Source organism: Sparus aurata, chromosome 14 (genome assembly GCF_900880675.1).
Source record: "Sparus aurata chromosome 14, fSpaAur1.1, whole genome shotgun sequence".
Classification (NCBI taxonomy): domain Eukaryota; kingdom Metazoa; phylum Chordata; class Actinopteri; order Spariformes; family Sparidae; genus Sparus; species Sparus aurata.
In genome coordinates, this window is record NC_044200.1 from 16,669,275 (window position 1) to 16,693,958 (window position 24,684).

General features: G+C 42.7%; 1 protein-coding gene across 1 annotated transcript in view; it reads left to right on the forward strand.

Annotated features, from left to right (window-relative positions):
• The window catches only part of snd1 (staphylococcal nuclease and tudor domain containing 1), a 174,651-nt gene that overhangs the window by 44,827 nt on the left and 105,140 nt on the right, over positions 1 to 24,684 (forward strand). Inside the window, exons 15-16 of the mRNA XM_030439353.1 lie at positions 1,974 to 2,115; positions 12,122 to 12,231. Coding sequence (XP_030295213.1) covers positions 1,974 to 2,115; positions 12,122 to 12,231 — 252 coding nt within the window. The remainder of the gene's footprint in view (positions 1 to 1,973; positions 2,116 to 12,121; positions 12,232 to 24,684) is intronic.

Consider the following 24,684-nt stretch of genomic DNA (forward strand, 5'->3'; position numbering starts at 1 on the left):
ACTAAAATAGCAACATTGCCCCCCTCCCCTCGCATTATTCCTCTCTCCCCTTCCCTTATTATCTTTTCTCCTCTGTGATACACACCCACACACAGCTGTACACGTGCACAGGCGTACAACCCCCCCCCCCCCCCCCGCACACACATGGAAACACACACTTCTATACGTCAGCATCCCTTTAGCTCACCGGTAAAGGTTTGCCGAAAGGGATTATGTACATTGAGTGGGATGCAGTCACAAATAGAGCTGAGATAGGTTTATAAACATATAGTGTAGGAGATGAACAGAGGTGGTGGGAGGATAGTGGATAAAGCACTTGACTCACCTCATACCTCTAAAGGTTGCATAATGAGGTCCTCTCTCATGTCTCTTTTTTTTTTTTTTTTTTTTTTTTTTTTTTTTCTGAACCAAGTTAGACTGCACAGCCCACTCACTGCAGGTGCTGCAAATGTTATTGTGTGAACGACAGAATGTTTGGCTCTGTTGTCTCCCACTCAAGGGGCTATTTTGGACTGTAGCGGGCGGAGTTCAGGTGCTGCATCTTATGGCTAAAGCACATACCCTTTACTCACAGCTACATGCACTTGAGTCCCACTGATGACGACGCTGTGTGTCGCATGTCTCAACTTGAACACCGAACACACGCATTCTTAAGTGATTTCCATATTCAAGTATTTATAAAAAAAAAAAAAAACAACAATCCATCCATCAAATACGTGTCATCTGGCAGCTGGGGTCTGTTGCATCAACCAAATATTGCGGTTCCACATTTTCTAAGCATGCATCCATGGAGACATGGTGTAAACCAAACTATAAACCAAGATTTTGTTAATACGCAGCCTATTTCTCACCTAAAAGTGCCCTCAGAAACATATTTAACATTCTGTTTTTAGCGACATTGTGAACCCAAAGTTGCCACCACATTGTCTATGTCCTGTGAAAACAGCTTTGACAGTATTTTCAACACTATTTTGTCAAAACACTTTCTAACAACAGTCTTATACCTGGCGGTCACTATTCTGACTGTGGGGTTCGATCAAGTAATGTTTTATTTTTTGATATAAAATGATATAAAATCTATTTACTTTTATATGTCTTTTATAAGAAACATGCTTACTCTGTGTCTAACGAATACTGACAACCAAATCAAGTCCCTGAGTATACGAGTTCTCATGCCATCACTACTCGCATCTACGCACAGTAGAAGATGGAGAATGCTTTCTTGTTTGAACTCCCATCATTTCCTTCCGAGCTTTCGCCTTCCTACACCAATGACCACGCTGCAACTCACACACATGCTACACACTGACCGAGTGGTCTGTTGTGCCTACACGCTCCTGCCTGGAGTAGGCGCATATTAAATAATTTTTTTTATCGTTTACGAATCCTCCCCAGCCACTGCACCACCAGCCCTGCTTGAATACACATGATTTAACTCTGCTTGTAATTTTGGCCCGGGCACAACAATAAGCTCGTGACTCACCCTTTGCAGACAGAGATGGAGGCAAGGAGGGGAGAGAATTATTTTTGATTGCACGAGTTTCCAGACGTGTCACGGAGAAGCGGAGCGGACTTCATTAGGCCCGACCGAGATTTAAAGATGTCTGGAAAAAGCCCACAGATTCTGCCGTCAATAAACCCATTTAGTCTGTCTTGTCTATTTTGGTTACTTTTCATTTGGCTGAGATTTGTCATGCTGCATCCAGTATGATTTTGTCACACTTTTTGTAACAGATATTTTAATGGTTTATTTCACCGAGGCAGTTAACTTGAAATAAATTGGTATGAAAACGCTCACAATTTTGTTCTCTCCATAATGCATCAGATACCATAACAGGTCCTCTTTGATAGAGCATAGGTGGCATCTTTACTTTACAGCTGTTATGTTAGCAAATACTGAACCACTGTATCATTAGACTTGGATCACCTGTTTATATCACTGTCAAACCTAATGTTTTCTTTTCATCCATTAGGAGACACAGAAAGCCAAGCAGTTCCTGCCCTTCCTGCAGAGGGCCGGCCGGTCAGAAGCCGTGGTAGAATATGTCTTCAGCGGCTCCCGCCTCAAGCTGTACATGCCAAAAGAAACCTGCCTCATCACATTCCTCCTTGCCGGTGGGTAGAGCTCTTTCCCCTTCCTGGTGCGAAGGTTGCTTCCTTCTGTGTCCTTTAACCAGCTCACTTCTGTGTCAGCACAGGCATTAGCTGCTGCCACGCGAAAGTTAATTGGCATATCCTGAGAGTGTTTGTGTGTATCGGAGCAAAGACATATTTGCCAAATTGAGACTCCTGCCAGCTTAGAGATCAGAGTTTAAGCCCTGCTCACACCTCTCAGCAGGCAACCCTGACAGGGCCGAGGGTGTAACTGGGTATGTTGCACCAACCACAGCCCACCCTCTTTCAAAACGCTGGGGTTGGCATGAAGCATGTGTCCCCTTTGACCTCACCTTCCCCCTCGGTGGCTCTCTGCCAAGTTTGAGATAGACTCGTTCTGCTCTCAACGTCTTTTCTGTTCTACCTCAGCAGTCATCTTCATTAGTAACTGGACACTGTGTCGAGGTAAAGGGAGGGTTTAACTCCATTGAATGGGCAGGTATTGTAAGGTTTTTTAACAAGATAGTCGTAGAACTTGGTAGAAGAAATGTATTTTTTGCCTTTTCTCAATCTCTCTTTCAAACAAAGTTTCTGACAAGGTCACATTGTTAAAACTGTGTGTTCACGGAAAGTGACGCTGGATCTTTTGCCGTCGACACCAGTCATTTTATCCTTCCTGGGTTGTTTTTGTTGTTCCATCTGATGGGTAAAGGGGCACAGAGGACCGATAATGAATTGGAAATATAAAGAGCTGCAACCTTAAGCTGATTAATTGATTACTTACATGACAGTAATTAATATGGATACAAATCAATTCATCCTTTTTAGTTCAAAGCAAAAAAGGTCAAACATGCACTTGCTCCAGCTTTGAAAATGTTGGATACAACACCCGGGCTTGTTGAATATTGTATTGATCATTTCCTCCCATTTTCCTTTTTATTTCCTAGACAAATCGATTAATAGAGAAAACAATTGGCAGATTAATAGATAATACAATAAATCCATTCGAGAAGGGATCTATTCTTTTAGCTTTCCCCTTCAGCATGAGAAAACAGCAGTAGTTCCAGGCAAGATGCAGATGGGATGAAATACGGACTGTTTGATAGCGGGTCTAGTCATTTATTTCCGCTCCCCGACTGTCTTGACAGTTTGCGCCAGTAATAAAAACACTGAGACTGTATCTTTGGCAGCCACCAATGATTTGCACGTCTTTCCAGATCATGGGAATGGTGAGAATGTTTATCCCCTCCACAGCAGATGATACTCTTTGTTATAGTTGCAATAAAAATCCGCTTCAATCCATCTCCATTTCAGTGCGACACTTGCCAGCCATACAGTTCCTCTCCATTTCCAGTTGGACTAACTCCATATATTTCTGACAAACACTCAAATTCAGTTTAATTACGCGTGGCTAAATTGGGTGCGTTGCATCGTCGATGCATTAATTAATTTTGCAATTTGCCTCTGATTGTCTTTGCTATCCACTGATGGTTTTTGTAATTACATTTTTTTGTCCACTGTCTACTACAAGATGTATTGACATGACCCCTGCCAATATGCAATCTGCATATAGGACTGTTCTTTTTTTTTTGTTGTGGCGCTGGTTTGCGCTTGACAATTCTCCCTAATGAGATGTCAGGTGTGTGCGAGATGGTGTTTACATAGTCGCCCTGCTTTCAGATTTTATTCAATCAAAGTTTATTAGCAAATTGTAAGAAGCACATTAGAGCTGATGGCCCCTGAGCGTATTTGATTAAAGTCGTCCCCAGAAGAAGAGATTCATCTGCTGGAAATGAGACGACAAGTATCGTCTTTAATATACACATTAGGCTGGATTAGCTCTGATTGATACAAATGATCCCCTTTCCAGTTTTGTGTATTTTAACTCCTATTCCAATACGAGTTCTTTGTATCACTTGATGAGTTCCCCCGTGTGTGTCTCTCTTCAGGTATGTGAGTGCTTTTTCCTGTTGTATAGCTTCCTCCATGTTATTGCTCTTTCAGAGATGGGATGTTTACGAGATAAAAATATGATGTCTGGTGGGTCGCGGCTTCTGTGTTTCTGTGCATGTATGCTGTTGTATGCATAGTTTTCTTCACACGACAAGTGATGTTAAACCTTTAACCACACATGAAATGAAGCCCTCGGGCACAAACAGGCCCTTATTATCTCTCCGACTCTAATCTCAGAGCGCTCCATATCTCTCTCCACTTTTCTTTTCCCTGTCAAAGTTATCTTTCCATGTTCTGTTCACCAATCTGCACCATGGGCTGTGTTTTGAAATGACACATACATGATAAATTGGCTGCCCCGAGCCTCTTGTGTTTATCTGTATATAAAGCAGCAGAAACCCTTTGGACCTTGTCTTCTTTAAACTATCACATAGCATTGAAAGATAATGAGGTGAGTTGAGAGAGCTGATCTCAGATACTTTTTAAAGTTAACCAAGCCTCTCATTATAGAGATAGCAGCATTGGAAGTACTGTGTTTATGTCATACTGAATTTAATACTTACAGAATGCATCCGAATAGTTGTTAAAAGCCTTTATAATGCATAATGACTAATGGACATTGTTGTAATGTATGATCTTAATCCCTTTAACAAGCCCAGGCAAGCAGTAGTTTTGCAATTTACTTTGTATTAAAGGTCAAAAAATGTTTTCCACAAGCTGAGCTCAGTCTCTGAGTAAATATTGACAATATGCAGACAAATGGAGAATGTATTCAAAGGCTGCTGTTAAAACAAGTCTCGCATTAGTCATCCGTTTCATTAGTCGCGTTCTCTTCACACTGTATTCATCATGGCCAAATTTTTATTCTTAAACAATGTCGTGGGAGGCCATTGAAGAACAAATTGTTTACAGTAGAGCTGCGAATGAAATAATCCCAAGGCGGTACGTGATGTAACACAGTGAATCAAAATTATAATACCAAAAAACAGACAAAAAAAACAAAAACAAAACAGGCATCTCTGAATCTGAACTACTAGCTTTGCTTAGCGAGCAGCATTTCTCCCCTTGCCTTAGACGTGTTATTTGTCCTGATTTAAATTGACTCCCCCCCTCCCATTGGAAAGACGTTTCTTCTCCAGCGAGGCACCTCAAAGCCTCTGCATCTTCCCTGTGCATACTCTTCTTCCTTTCGCAGAGTTTCCTTGATTTATAAAGACAGTGCTTTAAGAAAAAGAAAAAGTGAGGAAACAAAGGGTAGCGAGGGAAGCCCGTGCTTCAAAGAGGGCCGGAGGTGCTTCAGGAGTTGAAGGGAAGTTACCTTCCTTCTCCTCCCACATCACCTTCCCTTTCTTCTCCTCTCACTTGCTGGCCTGCGTGGTGTCACTTCCGTATGCAAGTTTGATAAAGGGTAAAGGAGTCATCCGGTTTCTGAAGATGGAAAAAATGCCCTTCCACACAGGAAAGGGATTTCAGAGCATAGTGGAGGGGGGTAGAAAGATGATGAAAGGAGGAGGAGGTGAAGTAAGAGCTGTGGAGGCAGAAAGGACAGGGGAGGGTAAAGAGAAAACAAAAAAAAGTACAATTGATGTGCAGTACGTGGGTATAAAGGCCTGTTGCAGCCAAGGGACACCAAGAAGTGAAAAGGCTGTAAAAGTTTACTAGCTCCAATAGCTTTCAGAGTTTCAGACAGAGGCCACAGCAGGTGAAGTGTACTTTCAAAGTTACTCAGAAAGGTATGTCGAGCAGCAGTCTGTCAAAAAGATGAAACGCCCATCACTCGGACACAAAGATTTACAGTGTCAGCGAGACGCATTAGCAATCGCAGTGTGTGGCTTGGTGCCATTTGTCTGATTTTTGATATGAGTGTGTGTACGCTTGTGTCTGTGTGTGTACATCTGTGTGCTGGCACAGCTTCCTGCAGTGTGTGAGTGCAGGAGAGGGGAAAGTCGGTGAAGTGGAGCAGAAAATTTGTCGACTTGTTCGCTAAAAATATATGTCTGTGGAAGAAAAACAAACAAGTTTAGCATCGTAGCGAGTCAGTCAGGAAAAGTCTGCAAATAAAATGTTACTGCGCTCTGCTACGACCGCCGTATCGCTGTCCTTGCGCGTGACTGCAGTGCTGCATCTCATTGAGATTCACACATCTATTAGAATCCAGGCGGACCGGGTTGTTTTGAGGCCTTGAGACACATTTTAAGGCCCCGCCACATGATAAAGTTCCCCGTAAGGAGAAATAATAGCTTCATCAAGTCATTAAAACATTATTGCCGTTATATTTACACTGTAAGACATAATCTTGCGTCTAAGCATGAGCTGCATCAGCCTACAACAAAGCAGTCATCAGCCACAGCTGCTGTTACTGGAGGGGGAAAATGCTCTCACATCTAACCTATAACAAATACTTTAATTGAAAAAAATAAAGAAATTGAGTTTGCTGTTCTTGAGAAATAATGAAATGTGAATTTCATTATTGATTCTTATGCTGCTGTCTAGTGAAAGTTACATCAGACATGTTCTGCAGTGAATTGGGGCCTGCAAGAAAACTGATTAAAGTTACCTCCGCCAAGGAAGGTAATGTTTTCACCCAAGTCCGTTGATTGTTTATTTATTTGTTGGTTGGTGGGTCAGCAGGATTAAACAAAGAATTACTGAAAAGATTTCCATTGGACCCAGGGTTTCCCAGCAGAACTTTCTGTCATACGGACATAATCGATGTTATTTACCTCACCTGTCACTCACTTTAATGTTGTGCCTTATTGGTGTATATACTGTACACAACAGACCATGCTACTGGGTAGTTCTTTATGCCATGGACAGTATCCTCGAAATTGGCAGACACAATGAAAGTCATACAGTCCTCATTCATGCTTTGGCAAATCAAATATTACAAATCTGTGGTTTCGAACCATTCCTTTCTGCACTTTTGTCTGCTTCGGACAAATGGGAGTAGTTTTGCCGAAAGCCTCATCTGAGGTAATGAGGCCTCGCATTAGACATCCGTGGCGAGATAATGGTGTGATGGAAGGATGGATTGAAAGGATAAAAGGGGGGGTAGTCGCACAATCCTAGAATTTTCCCTAACGGCGCTTTCTCTTCGTCTGCCTCCAATTTGCTCTTGCTTCTATATCCACCTGCACCTTTAACTCACTGTTGAACTTCTTGCTCGGATATTCACGGGGGTGGAACAAATTTAGTATCAAATTATATGGGTGATGGAGGAATGACCGTGTTGGAGCTAAAGTCACACACAAATATGCACACTTTCACTCCCTCCTCCAGCTTTTAAGTCTTTATTTGTTTTCCTGTCGCAGCGCTAATTACACCCTGTCGACAGCCTGTCAAAAATCAAGAATTAGTAACTTAATTACATTAAAAAGATAGACTCTAATGGCATTCATACTGAGCTGACTGTATTCTGCAACTATCCATGTGTACCTGCACACATACCGAACTGGGAGCACGAGGCGTCTGGCAGGTTATGAGCATAAAGTCAGAGGCTAATCAATATGCACATTATTAGTATAGGAATTTGCGACATGATGCGTGTATGTATAAATTGCAGCGATGACATTAATGCACAGCAGCCACACGTTGCCACATTTCTCCCTCCAGACCCCATTCCTACGAGATGAAGCTCATTATCTCGGCATGGTTGGAAGAGGAGGAGAGGTCGACTCAATCCCTGTTCCGATTGTATGTCGGGCCGAACGAAAACATATTCAGTTATGTCGTATGAAAAATGTATTGGAAAAGAAACAGCCGCGCCGGGAAGTGAATGCATATGAATTCATCCAATTAGTGCTGGTTTCTGAGAAGAATTACAACTAGAGTGAGAATCAGTCCTCGCTGAAAACATCCATTCCGTGTGTGTTGCTTTTGTATTTGCATGGCACTTACTGACATTGTTTGTGACATTCCATCTTAATGACTAGGTGTACCTGTTGAATAATATGACAGGTTTATTACGGCCAACAGTTGGCAGAATAATTGGACATTTTTGGAAATAAACATTTGCTCTTTTGCTTGAGAATCAGGAGGTTAGCTTAGCACAATGACTGAAAGCAGGGGGAAAAGGCTAGCCTGGCCACTGTCCAAAATTCCAGCTAGCCTTTCTTCTTAAGCTCACGTTATCTTAATTTATTGAATCCGTTCAGATACCAGAAAGTGGTAGGTTAAGTTTCGAAGCTTTAGAATGAAGGTAAAATTCACCCACAAATGAAGATGAAGTTAGGTGATTTTTTGTAGGCCACTTAACTTTTCCTCGAGCTTCACAGCAAAACTGAATTGGCTTGGGACTAAAATGTAAACAAAACCAACAGGGAAAAAAAGGGGGAAAAAAACGTAATGGCTCCATTAAGGTTGTCTGGCATAACCCAAGCAAGAAGCCCAGATATCCCAAATTGATTTGAATCCACACAGAGCAATTGGGGGGGGGAAAAAAAGCATGGTGGGACAAACAAATTATTTTTGCTAGGTTGCTGCCTTTTTGGAGTCTGGTTTGCAGAATTTGGAAACAACATAAATTGATTCTCTAATCTTTCGGTCATGCATATTTTTGTTTGGGGAACGTGCTAGGGTTGGGGTTGCTATACACCAGCGCCCTGTTTGTGTGTGTGTGTGTGTGTGTGTGTGTGTGTGTGTGTGTGTGTGTGTGTGTGTGTATGATGTCGTTAATAATCTCTGTGTGTCTTGTTAGTCTCTGACACCAGATAAGATGAATATCCTGCTGTTAGACCCAGATGTTTATCTCGGTGTCAGGAGTGAGTTATGTGTCGTAGTGCAGGTTAAAATTGGTTGTCTAATTGACTCCTCTGCGTTATTTGAATGCTGCAGGGAGCAGGCCACAGTACAGCGCAGTAAGGGTGTGCGTGTGTGTGTGTGTGCGTGCGTGTGTGTGTGTGTGAGTTTCAGGAAGTGCAGTTAGGAAAAGCCGTAGGTCATCTGAGGAGAGTGCTCCCATGTGCATTTGGGCTTATATCTTTGACTTGTTTTATTAGACTTTATATATAGCATATTTGACCTGTTATCACCCCATTTTGGTATATTTGGGATGTTTTTGTCTGAAGAGAGCTTGGCCTGGCTCATGAATTATTGCTGACATGGGCCTGAAAACCCTTTTGATACACTCTACAGGATGTGCTGCTCAATTAAACTTGACTTCTCTCTGTGTTGCATCCCCGTGTAGTCTTTTCTGTGGCATTTGTTCAAAAAACACAATTCTAGTGCTTATCATAGCTCTGGCCAACCCATCTTCCTCTCTGCAATTACCGCATACACCATTTTTGCCACGTGCAGTATTTACCTCTCCCATTATCTTTCCTCTCTCGTCTTTTCCTCTTATTCGCATCCTCCCCTTCTCTTTCTTCTGGCACGGTTGAAGCCTCAGTATCCCACGTGGAAGCCCTGTCCTGGTCCACTTCTATAAATACTTTCAGATGATCTTGGGCATCAGTGTCCCCTCCTCCTTAGTCTCTCGGCTCCTCCTTTTTTTTATGTTTTATTAAATGTTTGAATATAGTAGGGTATATTACCGAATATCTACAATAAGATAACACTCATTATAGTCTGATATAACATTTGCAATAACATTTTCTGCACATTTTATGTCAGTTATTAAAATAGAAGTTCTTTATTGAATCAGTTTGTTACTACGAGGCTTGTTCTTTACCCCAATTCTTTCTTATTTCCTGTGCACACAAATCTTTTCTATAGCTCCTTGGCATTTTACATTCCCCACTTTGCAAAAATATTACAGCTAGAGTGAAAAGGTGCAAAAAGTTCAGCACAAAATGGAAATTTGCATGACTAATTTGTTCTAATGCTCCCCGTGGTCTTCTGAGGACCTTTATGTCTTACAGACAGTTGACTCAACAGTTCTTCATAACTGTGTTGCTGACTGTCCTGTGAACTCATTTTTGCCTTTCCTGGGTCATTTTCTCTCCTCTGCCAGTGTGAATACGCTGATGTGTCCTGTTCTTGTTCTCATAAATGGAACAGACATGGGCGGCAGAGGTTTCCGTAGGGAACAGAAAGTACAAAACAAAAACAGCTAAAAAAAAAATAAAAAAAAGCCAGGAGGTTCTTTTGGATGGTTATGAAACCATGCAAGGAAACTAATGTTTATCAGTTAGGTTAGCTGGTGGCCTGGTGGTATTTTTGTAACCACCTGGGACTGATGGTTACTTAATCTAGATCCTTTTAATTACTGTTAATGAACTAAAAAGGACAAAACATCTAGAGCACAGAAAACCCAGAAAATCACTCCAAAGAGTTCATATTTCTGTAGAAGATTAAAAAGAATTGAACCATTCAAAACCCATCTTACCCATCTTACCCTAACCCCTAACCCTAACCTGCTTGGTTAAAAGTCCAGTTACGTATGTGAAGAGGCCTGAAATAAGACCCCTACAAGAATTTTGCATCAGGAATTAAATAAAAAGAGAACAATAATGATACAAATGTGGCATGTAGAACTGATCAAAAGAGAAATCCTCAGCTAGAGAAAACGACAGCCAAGGTTTAATCACCAGGTACATTGTCCCAGATTAATGTCATAGTCGGGCTCTGCTACATTGATGAGTTTAAAGGTGTAATAATGTGAAATGAAATGTCATCCACAAATCTAAGAAACACATCAACTCATGTGATCTTGGGTACACACATCTGTGTTAAGCACTCTTTTCTACCACAATGTCCCATCTGAGCCAGAGCTCAGCAGCATTCCCCTGAGCAAAACGTCCGGGAAGCACTTTTTATGTATATGAATACATCACCAGTCCAAGGAAACCTAGTGGAACGTTGCCGAACCTCAGTTGAAAACATGGCAATTTTCAAAACCACAATCATCTTCTTGCAGGATGACCACATTAACCAGTGAGCCAACCGAATGCCCTAACACGCCTGATCATACCTCTGTCATGGATCCATCCGGAGGCAGTATGTGCATGTATCTGTAATGGCAGGACGAGTCATTAAATTCAACATGGAGGAAAGGAAGACCCAACGAGAGAGAGAGCTTTATTAGTAGAATGCCGCAGGGTTTATTGCCCAACCGAAACTATCATTAAATGTCTCTGCATAAATCTATACAGCACCAACCGGCTTGCTAGCGCGCTTATTAATTCAAGAATGTGAAGAGGTCAAGAACACGACGGATAAACATACGGCTACTTCACTACTAGTCCTTTATATTCAACATTTTATTACAGGCATGGACACACCTTAGCACACATTGCATGAACACACCTTCTATCAATTCCTGAGGGGTGTAGGAGACAAAGAAGAGAGTCTCTATTGAAGTAAGGTATGCTCCAACAATTCCAATAGTCTCTACATGCAAAATTCACACTGTGTTTCCAAGCCCAAAACTTTCTCTAAGATCGACACATGCACTCGCACTACCTTACAGCCCAGTCGAATACAGAAATACTCTCTTCTCTGTGATGCATATATACCTCTATTGCGTTCACTTCCTTTTATCACGGCATATTCTTTCAAACAGGGTGAACATGTAGAAAAGTAACAGTCGCGTAGCTCCTTTATTCCCACTCATTCCTCTCCCCTGAAGCTTATCCATTCGTCCCTGAACTCTACATGCAGCTTCTGAAAACGAACAAAAGTTGACGTAGAAGGGTTCCGAAGATTTGTTTTGTGTGGAAACGGGTTATATAGAAGCACTTTACGCACTCAGGACTGACCTCCTCATGACCAATTATCCATTGAGTGCAGATGATAATGTAGCGGGGATAATCTGTGTCAAGCCACTGACGTACCTTTTGTAAAACAGTGTGGCTAAGCTATTGTGACCTTGACCTTTTAAGAGGAATGAGGAGGATTCTCGATGTGGTTTGGAGCACAGGAGGTCCTCCAAATTCTTGATACGTGTCTTTTGGATATATATACATCAATTCAAATTGTTTTCTGCATTTATTTTGACAAGCATACCGAGTTGTGTGTACTGGTCTTTTTGGATTTATCTAAGCCAAAAGTTAAAACTATTCGGGATGCCTTGCTGTTCTTTTGATTAGCCGCTGTGCTGACCTTTAACTCCTGCAACTGTGTTGTCTTTGGTTAGGTATTGAATGTCCACGCAGTTCCAGGAATATGCCCGGAGGGATGCAGGTGGCGGAGCCCTTCAGTGACGAGGCCATGCTGTTCACCAAAGAGCTGGTGCTGCAAAGAGAGGTAAGTAAAACAGCAGGGCATTCTGGCCCCGGTTTCATCATTTCCAAGTGTTTCAGTACCCCCTTCCTGTGTTGGTAACTTCGTTGGTGTTCTGCTATTTTGGCACCCACATCGCTGCATTTTATTTTCACACTCGCAGTCCAAGTTTAGTCTTCTTTGAGCACAAGATCGTTTTGGTTCAGAGACGCGAGAAGAATAACATCTTTTATACTTTCAATACTAGTTACTGATAAACCACAGAAGCTGCTTGAAAGAGTCTGGCTTCATTTTTGTGAAGATCCATTTTATCGGAGCAAAACATAAAAACCTCCCTTATTCGAAGGTGCAGTGTGCCGTTTTGAGAAAAAAAAACACATCAGAAAAGAGAGATTTTCACCGACTGAATTTTATGCCTAGATAAACAAACTCTCTTTTTCGTTTCCGTGACTGAATAAACAAACTGACCTTAAAAGACAACACAGTTTCATACTGTTTTCTCTTTCTGTATGTGTGGCGAATCCTGCCACTTTTCTAGCTTCAAACAGTGTTCTGGGGACCTTATTTTCCTCTGAAAACAGCTTGATTATTCAGTTATGGAAATAAAAATATTTCTAAAGTTGTATCATCACCTTTTTAATATTGTACATATAAAAGCTCTGTGTTAAAATTCTTTTTCCAAAACTACATTGTTCCCCTTTTGATTTGACTTTTTTTTTGCATAAATGGAGGGGAGAAAACAGACAATCATCAAACCAAATTTCTGTTTGTTTATATTGTCAAGACAGTTTGTACAAAGATGGAGTCAATGACTTTTATAAGCTGATTAAATCGTTGACTCCCAAATGAGCTCTGTTACGGCAGTTAAAGCACTGTACTCGTACCTGGTGTGCTGTGAAATCACCACAAAAATCCAGACAAAAGGGGCCACAATCAAGCAGACCCCAACACACATACACACACACACACACACACCATCCTCCCCCTCCTACTCCCAGTTTATAGAAAGCTCACCTGATAGTGGATCAGTGCTCCTGGGCTTTAGAAAACTCCCATCCACTGTGTGCCTGTTCATTCACATGCTAATAGGTTTTTATAAGAAGCAGTGAACGGACCAAAGCCATGATGGAACTAGCTATAATCCTGCCACCACTTATCCAGGCCACACACTCCCTCTCCTTTGCTCTCCTTTACTCCCCCTCTCCATTCCTATCTCCGTTTAAAAGGGCTTTTTTTTGCGTAGGGTGGCTGACTCCACTGTCCTCTGGTGTTTAATTGTCATGGAAATGTAGCCTTGGCCAGCGTTGGAGGTGGACTAGTGTTAGAGAGAATGTGTGTGTGTCTGTGTGTGTGTATGTGTGTGGCGAGCCAGGGTTATAGGTTGGACCAAGAAACCCCTGGCTGTTAAATAATTGATGGAAGCAACAGGGGATTTTGATTGACAGGGCATGCAAACCTCCCCTCATGAGTCAGTGCAGTCTCTCTCCAGCACTTGCACGTTAATATGAATTTTCATTATTTTTTACAGATGCATATACGAACAAAAATGCATAATTAATCAGACTTATATGACTCGTGCCTCACCATACTCGTCTTAGTGATTCCTGTACGTGCGCAGACTAAATTAAGAATTTATAACCATGCACATAACCTCCTCCATCCATACGCACTCTGACGCACGCACACTTTCTCACACATTTTCTCCCTTGCCAGTCATCAGTGGTGTCAGCAAGTTTTTCACAGGTAGGTGGGAGTTAGCAGGCAGAACCGAGCCATATAATGAGTCCCGAGCCCAGTGCGGGGGCTGCTTGGCTAGCTGCACTGACCTGCTGTTATGGGCTAATATGAACACAAACACACATGCACTCAAACGGACACATTAATGATGATAACACAGTTAAGTGTTCACACATGAGAGCTGTCACTGTTTTAAAAAAAAAAAAAAAAAAAAAGCCTACATGATTATCCAAAAAGAAAGTTGGTGGTTGTGTATCATTCCCTCTGGTTCACTGGCTTTGTTAAGATGCTCACTAGACAAATTGGAACACGACAAGGGAAAACCCACACATCTAGTCAAATGATAGTGTAATGTTATACAATGCCTGACGCTAAAACGGGATAGAGTTGCATGAGAGAAAGCCGGAGCAGAGAGGTGACGGGAAGTTCAGAGGCTCTTACAAGAAAGACGGCGAGAGAGAGGCGTCGGAATCAAAGACTCGAGCCGAAGAAAACTTCTCTGTGCTCTCGAATCAATCCCTCCTCTCCGTGTCTCCCTCATCCCCCGCACAGCATAGCGAGCGTGACCGAAACGGGTTATTTAGGTGTGTCACACTCGAACGTGAATATGGATCATTTGATTTCACGAGCATGAGATTTGTGCCGTTGATTTGCGTCTGAATGGCGTCTGATTGCGGGAGCTCTTGAAGACGTTCCTAAGATGGCTTCACGTGAATGACATTTGATTTGGGGTTTTGGTTATGTATTCACTTGCATTCATAAAATATTTTTCCCGCTCTCGCTTTGTTGATCTAATGACATGTTGACTCAATGGTCTCTATGCTTTATCCCCCTCACCACGCTTCCATATTTCACTACACTGTAATTAGCCGTTCTGTCTTTCTCGTCTCCTATTGACATGGAGTTTGGATGCGGACTTGAGCGCCCTTTTCTCCATTTGTTTTTTTTTTTTTGCCATTTGCGCCTCAGTTGCTTTGTCTGATAGCCTTTTCTGTCTTTGTGCCTCTCCCTCGCCTCCCTCATCATCTTTGGTGTCCAGTTTTAAATCTCTGACTGACATTTGCTCTTCTCTAGCTCCCTCCACGCCTGCCATTTCTGCCCGTCCCCTCCCTCCTCAATTTCTCCCTCTAAACTGACACACAGCCACGTCTTAATTTCTCCTGATGCAGACACACATAATTAATGTGGCATCCAGTGAGGGGAGAGGCCCTGGTTTCTGTCTCCTCTATTTATAACCCCCCTCCCCTCCTGGCACCCCTCATTCTCTCTGTCTCGCTGGTGATTCTCTGCCGCTTTTCAAAAGATTTTTCTTTCAGTTTCAGACTCCCTCAAACACTTTTGTGTTTATCTGCTCTGTCTTCCTTCATCCCTCCCTCCCTCCCTCCCATCCTCCCTTCTCTCTTACTGTCTGTCTGCCTCTCTCTCTCCTCCCTGCTCTCTCCCTGTGTAGTGTTAATCTCTGACAGACACTGCTCCCGTATCCCAGCATGCAACCGAAAACAGCAGCACTAAATTCTGAGGCAAAAGAAAACACATCGGTAAACACCACTCCCAAGACGTTCCCTTTTCTTTTTTTGATGTCTTCCATTTAATTTCCCTCACCTCCCACCTTCCATTGACAAAAAAACATCCATTCAGACTCTCAGTCACTGATCCTCTCTGTTGATTTTCCCTTTATGCTTTTGGGTGGCAACTTCAAAAGCTCAGCCTAACCAGGAGGGAAGAATCTTACTGCATTGACGTGTTTATCAGGGATGAGTCAGCTAGAGATGGGACGTAATTATAGGCAGAGTGTTAGTTAAGCAGAGAAAGTCGGTAAAACAATATTTAAAGTAGTCCCAAATCCTTATTAAAATGTGTTTCTGTTTTAATGAGCGTCGTCTCAAAAGGCGATGGCTGCGAAGTGAAAAAGGTGACTCGCATGATAACGGCATGATTCTGGCCGCTAAGTGATGTGCATCATACTTAAAAGCTACAAGCTGACATTTGCTTTAAAACATAGTTGTTCTCAGGATGGTTTTATCACAAAGTGCGATTTTCAAACACAGTTCCCAGTTGTATCTACTTGTGAATCTAGTATTTTAGGTTAAACTTATTTCAGTTTGCGTTGATCTGAACCGTCCACTAATTGGAAGCACCGTTTTGTGATCGGTTATACAACTGCACATACACACGCGGCCGCAGCGGATGCAAGAATAAGAAATAAGAGTAAAGCAGGGATGGAGTGTTTGATTGAGCAGGGACGAGAGCAGGCTAAGTGGACAGTAATATGCGGTGTACTGATCCACCTACGTATGCTGTCACTCCTATTGACCTCATTCAGTCTGGGTGGTCTCTCATCTACTGTACTGCCTCGACTGCCTACTCACTGCCAGTTTTCACTCTCTATATCGCACAGAGATGCTCGTCTTTTACATTCTCTTACTTGCTTGTTAGCATTTAAAGTAAAGCATTTTGAGCTCCTTTACTGAGCTTGGTGTCAGATGATAAAAGGGATCTCGCATTCGGTAGTTACATCCATCCTGAGTGATCCGTGGACAGAATGCGTCTCAGCATAATCTCTTGTATGCAAATAAACACACAGATCGATGGAACAAAAAGATGCACTATGTTTAAATTCGTTTTTTTTAATACTGATGAAGAAATATCTTTATGAAACATTTGCCAAATTATCAATATGGCCCAACTAGTTAAGAATTTGGTGTCGACAGCTTTTCATAAAGTTTATAACATTTCTCCCAATTCCACAACTCACAAAATCAAGCAATTTTTTTAAGGGAGTCTGGGGACTGTCTCCACGGGCGTCAAAGAAGTTGTCTTTATTGGTTACTGTTGACTGTATTTGTGAAATTTGACATGTTAGCTATCAATAAAATGATGTTTTCTTTCATAAATACTGTTTAAATGATCAAATGGGTTAAAACATTGTGTTCAATAGACAAATGTTTCCTCAGTGTGCCTTGGAAGTGTTCATCTCTCCTTAAAGCTGCCAAATTATAATCAAACCACCCAAGGCAGATGTTGATGGCAGGTCTGAACAGCCTTTAAATTGCATTTTATATACTTGTGAGGCATTATGTTACATTCGACTGCACCTGAGGAATAAAGCGACAAATGGCGTTTTGTAGCCAGCCTTTATTGTTCTAAGTCCTCCAGTCTCTGAAAACATGTCAACAGTCTATTTAGAAGGGAAACAATGCAAGAGCAGCCTTGGTGGAGTTACTATTTTTAAGTTTGTTGGATGGGTTGTAGGTCATGCCATCCTTTTGAAACAATTTAGAAATGCTTAATTTTTCTTTCAAATTCCACCTGTAGTTAACAAAAATAAAAGATGAAAGAAATGATAATTGCAGTAATCAGGAAAAAAGATATATGATAAACATATGATAAGCATTTAAACACAATTGCCATGGTCTTAATACAGACGCTTGCACAGCCAGGCACTTACCTCTGTCTCGGAGTGTCAGTTTTCAGTGTCATGTGTCCCGCTTGTTGCTCCCCTGCCAAGACGTGCTTAAAATGGGACCTCGCACCCACGTAGTCCACCTTGTGACGTGAACACTATGTGCACCAGACTGCCATAGGTGGGGAGGTTGGCACAGACTGTCTTCAGACCTGCAGGAGGTTGTGTTGTTGGAGCGTTGATGAGTCAGTGTGCCGGCGTGGCATCACAGATGCCCCGCTCTCTTCTTTAATAACTGTTCTTGGTGAGCATTTTAATTAAATGCTAATACGTTCAACACCTTTTGAAATATCAAGCGGATTTGGCTCGCTGGTCTGTATGCGGTAGTACTTATTGTACCTCCGCCACAAGTATAAATAGGCACACTGACAATTGGATAATCAAATGTTGTTTAGTTGTCTGTCCTTTCCTCAATCTGTTTCTGTGCACATCTGTGGTCAGTGCGACTCGGATCAATTCATTTAGCATTCTTCACACACATAAAGGCACGCAGAAAGCATCCCTCATGCATTTGAGACTCTTTTATACATCTTATTTTGCCTTTCAGGGCCGCAGGACGGCATCGGATTTCTCCCCAGCTTCCATGCTCTCACATTGATTTCCGATCACGCTTGAATTATTTTGGCGTGAGGCCGATTACACAAGTACCGCATTTCGCAGTCTTTGACCACGTCTCTTCCTCTCCGCGCCCCCCTCACACACTCGCCTCACATTCTGTTGTTCATGTTGCTCCGTTGCGTCGACATGCATTTGGGTGTCTTTGCTTTTTGCGTCTATTTTTGACTCTGGTTTTCTCTCTCATACTTCAGCATGCAGAATGTGTGTGAACGTATGAGAGCGGGGGGGGAGAGAGAATGGGTACACATGATGAATAATGCATGGTGTGGTTTCCTGGTCAGCGAGACAGACGGTGGGGACGGCTAACTGCCCCTCGGGTCCATTTTTTTTTCTTTTTTTTTTTCCCCACCACACTGTAGTTAAACAAACCACAAGTGCAGGAAGCAGCCCCATATCCACATTACTGCTGCTTTATAGCCACAGACAGGATCAGTCCCCATCCATTCATAACTGCGGCACCAGCTTAACAGCATGACCACTTTGGATTACACCCGCAGCTGAAATATTTAATACTTTTTACCATCATATGGTTACTAATTCTTCTGATGATATTACCAACAGTTACAAGTGTGTTTGCTGTGTTTGAGCACTATGGCCCAGATGGGACTTCTAATAATTTTCAATTGAGCTACAACACTAAAATAAATCCTCACTGGCAAATAAAGATATTTGTAATCGTGTCTCTTGTTGCCCCGTTGTCAGTTGACTCCCACCCCACCGCAAACAGTCACAGATGTGACTTAATCTGCGCATTTATTCTGATGTTCATCCAAACTCCAGTGTAAAGAGGATTGAAACTGCTGAATCAAATATAAATAAAGAATATTTCATTTGAAGAATTAAAGCTGCTGCAGGTGATTTTTAAAATGTTTTAGATGAGTCTTAAATAGCTCTATATACCAACATCAATAGAGTGTTCGGTCAGTAACCCATGTCTCTCTTCCAGCTGCTCATGCAGTTATAGAGAATTGACATCTTCCAGTATCCCTGCCCACTTTATCCAATCAGGACAGAGAACCCCTTGAAGAGGTGGTCTTGGCTGCTATGCGTGGCGATTACAGTGTGTTCATGTGGTGATGTAGAGAGGAGGAAGGGATTACTAACTGGAACAGGAAGAAACAGGAAGTAAGAGCAGCAGCTTTAATGAATCCATAAACAAATCAATTTGCAAATAAATGCACCAAAATAATGTGAAAAAAATGAAGGCATTCATTTATTCAGAATTTGTGACATAAATGGATATTTGTTTTATTTCCTTAATTTCAATTAACTGATTTATTTTTTTCCCCATTTATTTGTATTTATTAATTTCTTTAAGAGCGTTTGTCCTCCATACCACATGACTGGAAAAAATAAACATAATCTTATCACTTGTGTCTCGCTTAATAGAGCACTGGCGGCAGTATAACGGGCAAAGCATGCTAGTTTGCAATTTAAATAGATTCAATTTGTTATTCAAAGTTTGACCTTGAAACCCACCTTGTGAGCACGGTGCCATTAATAGTAGCTTGGGCCGAGAGCTGACCATAAATTTGCGATGCTCACAATAAGCCTGCCCACATAACTCGGCTAATTGGTGTCATAAGTAGAGTTAGTTTTTTTTTACGTCAGTTTGCAAATAAAGGGGCTGCTCAGTCCTGTTTGTGTGTATCAGTGTCACAGTCGGGCAAAGCCGTTCCTTGAAAATCGTGAATTATAGCCCGAAGGTGAACAGAGCGACCCACATAAATGCATTCACCCCATTGCAGTGACGGAGAGATAGATGGGCCTGAATAGAGATGGAGCGATGAGAGGAAGGGAGAAACCTGCTCACTGCTTTATCGCCCCAACTCGTTTACGAGGGCGACCTTGTGCTTAACGCGTGTGTGTGTGTCGGTGTTGGTGTTTGTGCGCGTGTTTGTGCTTATGCGTGTGTGTGTGTTATGGAATTGCAACTTCACCGTCCACACTGATAAGCATACCCTGGAAACTGTGCAGACACAGGCACACACTGTGCTTGGGGACCAGCTGAATCCTCTTAGCCTTTTCCTCTACATGAAGGGCACTGCAGTACTCTTCCACATCAATGAGGGCAATAGTATAATGCTCTCACGCACTCGCACTGTACTGTCTCACAGTATATCACTCACCGGATTCATCTCATTTTTAATTCTCTTTCTTTCGCCGTCTTTCTTTTGCAGTCCACTCTTTTTCTTTTTTTTCTTTTTTTCCCCAATGGTCCACATTTTTGCTGCTTCTCCACTAGATTTTTAAGAGGAATACTTTCACTTAGAATGGGCAGAATGATGGACATCAGTATGTGCGCTCACACTCTTCAACAAACACATTTATTAAATTGTTGTGGAACCTGAGGCAAGAAGACTGAACATGTTTGATAAATGATTGAAGGAGCAGAAGAAGGAGTAAAGGCATTGTCTCTGCTGTGTCTTTTTCTGCCTTTTCCTCCATTATCCTCTGGTCCCCCTCACTTATAAAGGAAATAGCCAAACTACATATCAAATTCTGGTCCATGTGAGAGTACTGGAGGCATCCAGCCAGATAGCCAGTGGTTGTGTCAATGGACACGTCATTACCTGTCTTTTTATTTGGCCGCTGCTCTTCTTTCTTCCTTTGGCTCTCCTGTTTTTCTACCAGTCTGTTGTTCTAATAAAGAACATTTCTGTTTACTTCATGCCATCAGTCAGCACAGTCTCAGCTTGCAATTGACCAGAGCTGACAAATGGAGCATTACGACAGAGAAAGCTGGGACAAATAATTAATGTTAAATTGAGAGGTGGGAGAAAATATCGACTTGGCTATTGAATGAAGCCAGTCTAGTAGGGCACGCGCAATAGCTCAATTTTCGCCTGACAGTCTGACCAAGTTTAGTCCTGCGCTGGCTTTTTATCACTAAACTAAATGCCCCTGTTAGTTTGTTAGTTACTTACTTACTTACTTAAAGGGCTGCTTAAAATCGTGCTAATTAATTTCTGTTCGGTAATTAAATATCGGCTGAAAAAATGTTGTCACTGCTGTTTTTACTCCTCAAATGTCATCATGTTAATCCAGTCAGCTGGTCCTCCATTTCTTGTTCTGCCACATGAGGCGGCTTCCTTTTTATTGCTTATTTCTAAATTTGCTATTACTGTGAAGCCTCACCAGTCCTCCCATTCGAATGCCATTTTTATGTTCCTCGCTAAATCAGTGCGAGTATTTGCACACTTCTGTCCTCCTCTCCATGCTTTCGTTACCCATGGCGTGAACCCCCTGTGTGAGTTTGTGTACATTTTCTGTACTTTCAGTAACCTCCAGGAAAAAAAAAATATTCTTACACTTAGCTGCACACACAAACACAATACCCAAACAAATCTCCCTGCTACGTCACCTTCTGAACTGCTTGCAGCAGCTGGCAGCAGAGGTACAATTAAGAACCTGTTTAAATAGACGCTGTCGTTGATTAATAGAATTAAAAAATTAATACTGGGTGACAAGCCATTTATTGACATGTAAGGCCTGAATGCCACTTGGATTTGAATGCCTTTTCACTGAAACCAGTCTTGACCTAGATAGTACACAGTACTAGAAGTGGTGTATAGTCTGTCCTTCACTATATGTGCAACTTTATTGTCCATCCATTCTTGAAAATCACCTTTGCTCTCACCAGATACAGTTCAAAAACATCGTATCACAACTATTGTACCTCATACACAAAATGCAGAAAAACATTTGACGCACAGGAGTGCAGATATGTGCTGTTTTCCTATTACACTGCGAACAAAAGATCCCCTGTAGATCTTTTTGTGGAGTAGTTGAATCTTTGATGAGCCCGCTTGAGGAAATAGCTGGAAGCCTCTCTGCTTTATTGATGCTTACATTGATCCAATTCTGTTGATGATTGGGACACAACATATTAACGGTTTTAACTGACAAACACACATTCATCTCTCTTTGTTTGTCTCCGCCCTACGACATCAAATGCATAGATATACCGGATGTGATTAAGCAGTATAGTGATGCTGTTTACATCAGTCTTAATTGTAGCTCCACTTGTAGCCTCTCACAGCCTGGGATCCTGCATTTCTATCATCACTGCAAAGACACATGCAAGAGGGTCAACGTGTGTGTGTCTGTGTCTGTGTGTGTGTGTGTGTGCATGTGTGCGTGCGTGTGTGTGTGCGTGTGTCTGTGTGTGTGTGTGTGTGTGTGTGTGCAGGCAGTCACAGAGCTGATACCAGCCTTTCAGTCGTGCTAATGGTTCCCTTGACAACACAGCAGTTGCTACACATCAGTGTTGTCTTGGCTGTAGGGTTCAAACGCACCGCAAAGACGCACACACAGACACACACATTTGAGCTTGCACATGAGCACACTGAAATCGGCTGTCACGATGAGATGAGTCGGTTGTCGCCTGTGTCCGCCCCGTGCTCCCGGTCTCCCCTCTGTTTCTGTGATGGAAGAATTAAAATACAATTCATGCACATACACCCTACGTCTTCACCTGTCCCCTTCCTGGCGTCGTCCATGTGCACATCTCCGCGTATCATGTCAGTCCTCCGTCACTTTGCTCGCCCATTGAGTTGTCAACGTGTGGCCTGTGCTTCGTAGAGGGCACGCCTCACCTAGACCTCCCATCTCCTCTTGTCTTGTCCTTTTCTTTTTTCCTCTCACCTTTTTACCTCTGCTTTCACAAGATGTGCCTTTTGTGTGTGTGTGTGTGTGTGTGTGTGTGTGTGTGTGTGTGTCTGTGTGTGTGAGAGAGTGTACCTGGTGTGAGGAGGGGAATATAGCCTAAGAGATTTGAATAAATAAGAGCCGAGTAAAGGCCAAAACGAGGAGAGATTTGAGGCGGTAATCCGTCGCCAGCTTACCCCAGCACAACGTCCTCACGCCCACACCCTTATCCCCATCTCAGCATCTGCTTCCATCCACCTCTCCTCTCATTCCAATTCTTTATATCCCTCACCAACAAGAGAGAGGCTATCTCAGCGGCTGTGTCAGCGATCGGCATCTCGTCTCACTACCCCCCACCCCCCCGCCGTTCCCCTCTCCGCTTTTCTATGTTTTCCCAGAGGAGAGTCGGGGGCATAAAGGGAAGAACAAGCCTGGCAAAATCTTTTCTGAAAACCAACGGGGATTGGGCTCTCAGCTTTGAATTCAGACAGATAAAGCTAATGGCAGAAGTGGGCGACAGGCAGGGAGCTGTGTGTGTGTCTGTGTGTGTGTGTATGTGCGTGAGCATAGCTTCAATTGAGGCCAGCTATAGAAATGTAGTTTCTTTAAACCCCTTTGCTGGCTGAATCTCTCTCTGAATGTGCAGGGGTGTATGCAGGGGAAGTTCCAAGAAAGGCTGGCCGGGGCACTGCAGTTTCTCAAAAATGCTTTCGTTGCCAGCTGAATCTCTCTTAAAGCGAGAGTGTGTGCTGCTGTATAAGTGTGCTCAGTTAAGTGATCAATACTTCCAAGGCCCTCGGTAAATTTCATTAACTTTGAAGTGCCAAGGAGTGCAAGATTTTAGCAGATATCACCATTCTAACCTTTCTTTTTAACTACAAGTAAGGTTGTGATAGCGTTGCCCTCTGCTGCTAAGACTCATGGAAGCTGTAGTTGTCAGAAGCTGTGTTGTTGTTGGCACCACGGGCCCTGGTGTTTGTATAGTGCTGACATTTAGCACCGAAGTCTGACACACCCACAGACAGACTAAATGCTCGCTTCCTCATACATTTTATGTGGCTGCTCCATATTGTTCGTCTACCACCTCATAGCAACTCGTTGGCCACTTTTGGCCGAGATACGGATACTCCAACACACGTGTACGTCCACACAAACGCACACACTCGCACAATCACACATACAGAGTTATTATCTCCTGGAACAATACTAATAGATGCATGTACTGCTGTGAGCAAACAGTTCGTGCCTCTGCTGCCAACAGAGTGGGAGGGTGACTGCTTGCCAAGTCTCCTCTACCATGAGCCTCCTCTCCTCTCCTCTCCTCACATCCATCTTTCCTCTCCTCTCCTCTCCTTACATCCATCTTTCCTCTCCTCTCCTCTCCTTACATCCATCTTTCCTCCCCAATACTCAATAGTATACATCCCTCGTGCATGATACCACCTACTTGTTTCTTGTGGCACCGGTCCCTCATGTTTGCACTCTTCCAGCACATCCCAAACTGTGGCCCCGCAACTTGGTTTGAAGTAGTTTTCACCGCCGCGGCAACAACAAAACTGTAATTGATGGACAAACACAAGCCTGCTCGCACATATACTTCTTTGATGTGTCTGGTCGTGTTTAATTAGCTGCAGTGAGGGACAAGAGAGCGGTGAGGGGAGAGGAGCAGTATAACTGGCTGTCTAATTATCGGCTCCCCCGTTGGGCAGGTACTCTTATATCAGCCGGGCCGACGAGGTCGCGCTCAGCTTGGGGCCACGCGGCGCCTCTGATTCACCTCTTGTCGGAAAAATTCTTGGTTCTGAAACGCGGGGGCCATGAAAGGAGTTATTGTTCAAAGAACACTTCTAATGATAATAAGTGTCTGGAATAAGTCCCTCCTGATGCCCACATCGCTGCATTAACATGATTTGATGAGGGATCTGCCCTGACCTTGAATGATTGGTTGATTGAATTTTCTGAAAAAAAAACAATTATAATCGACCTAGTTTAATTTCTTGCGGCGGGGC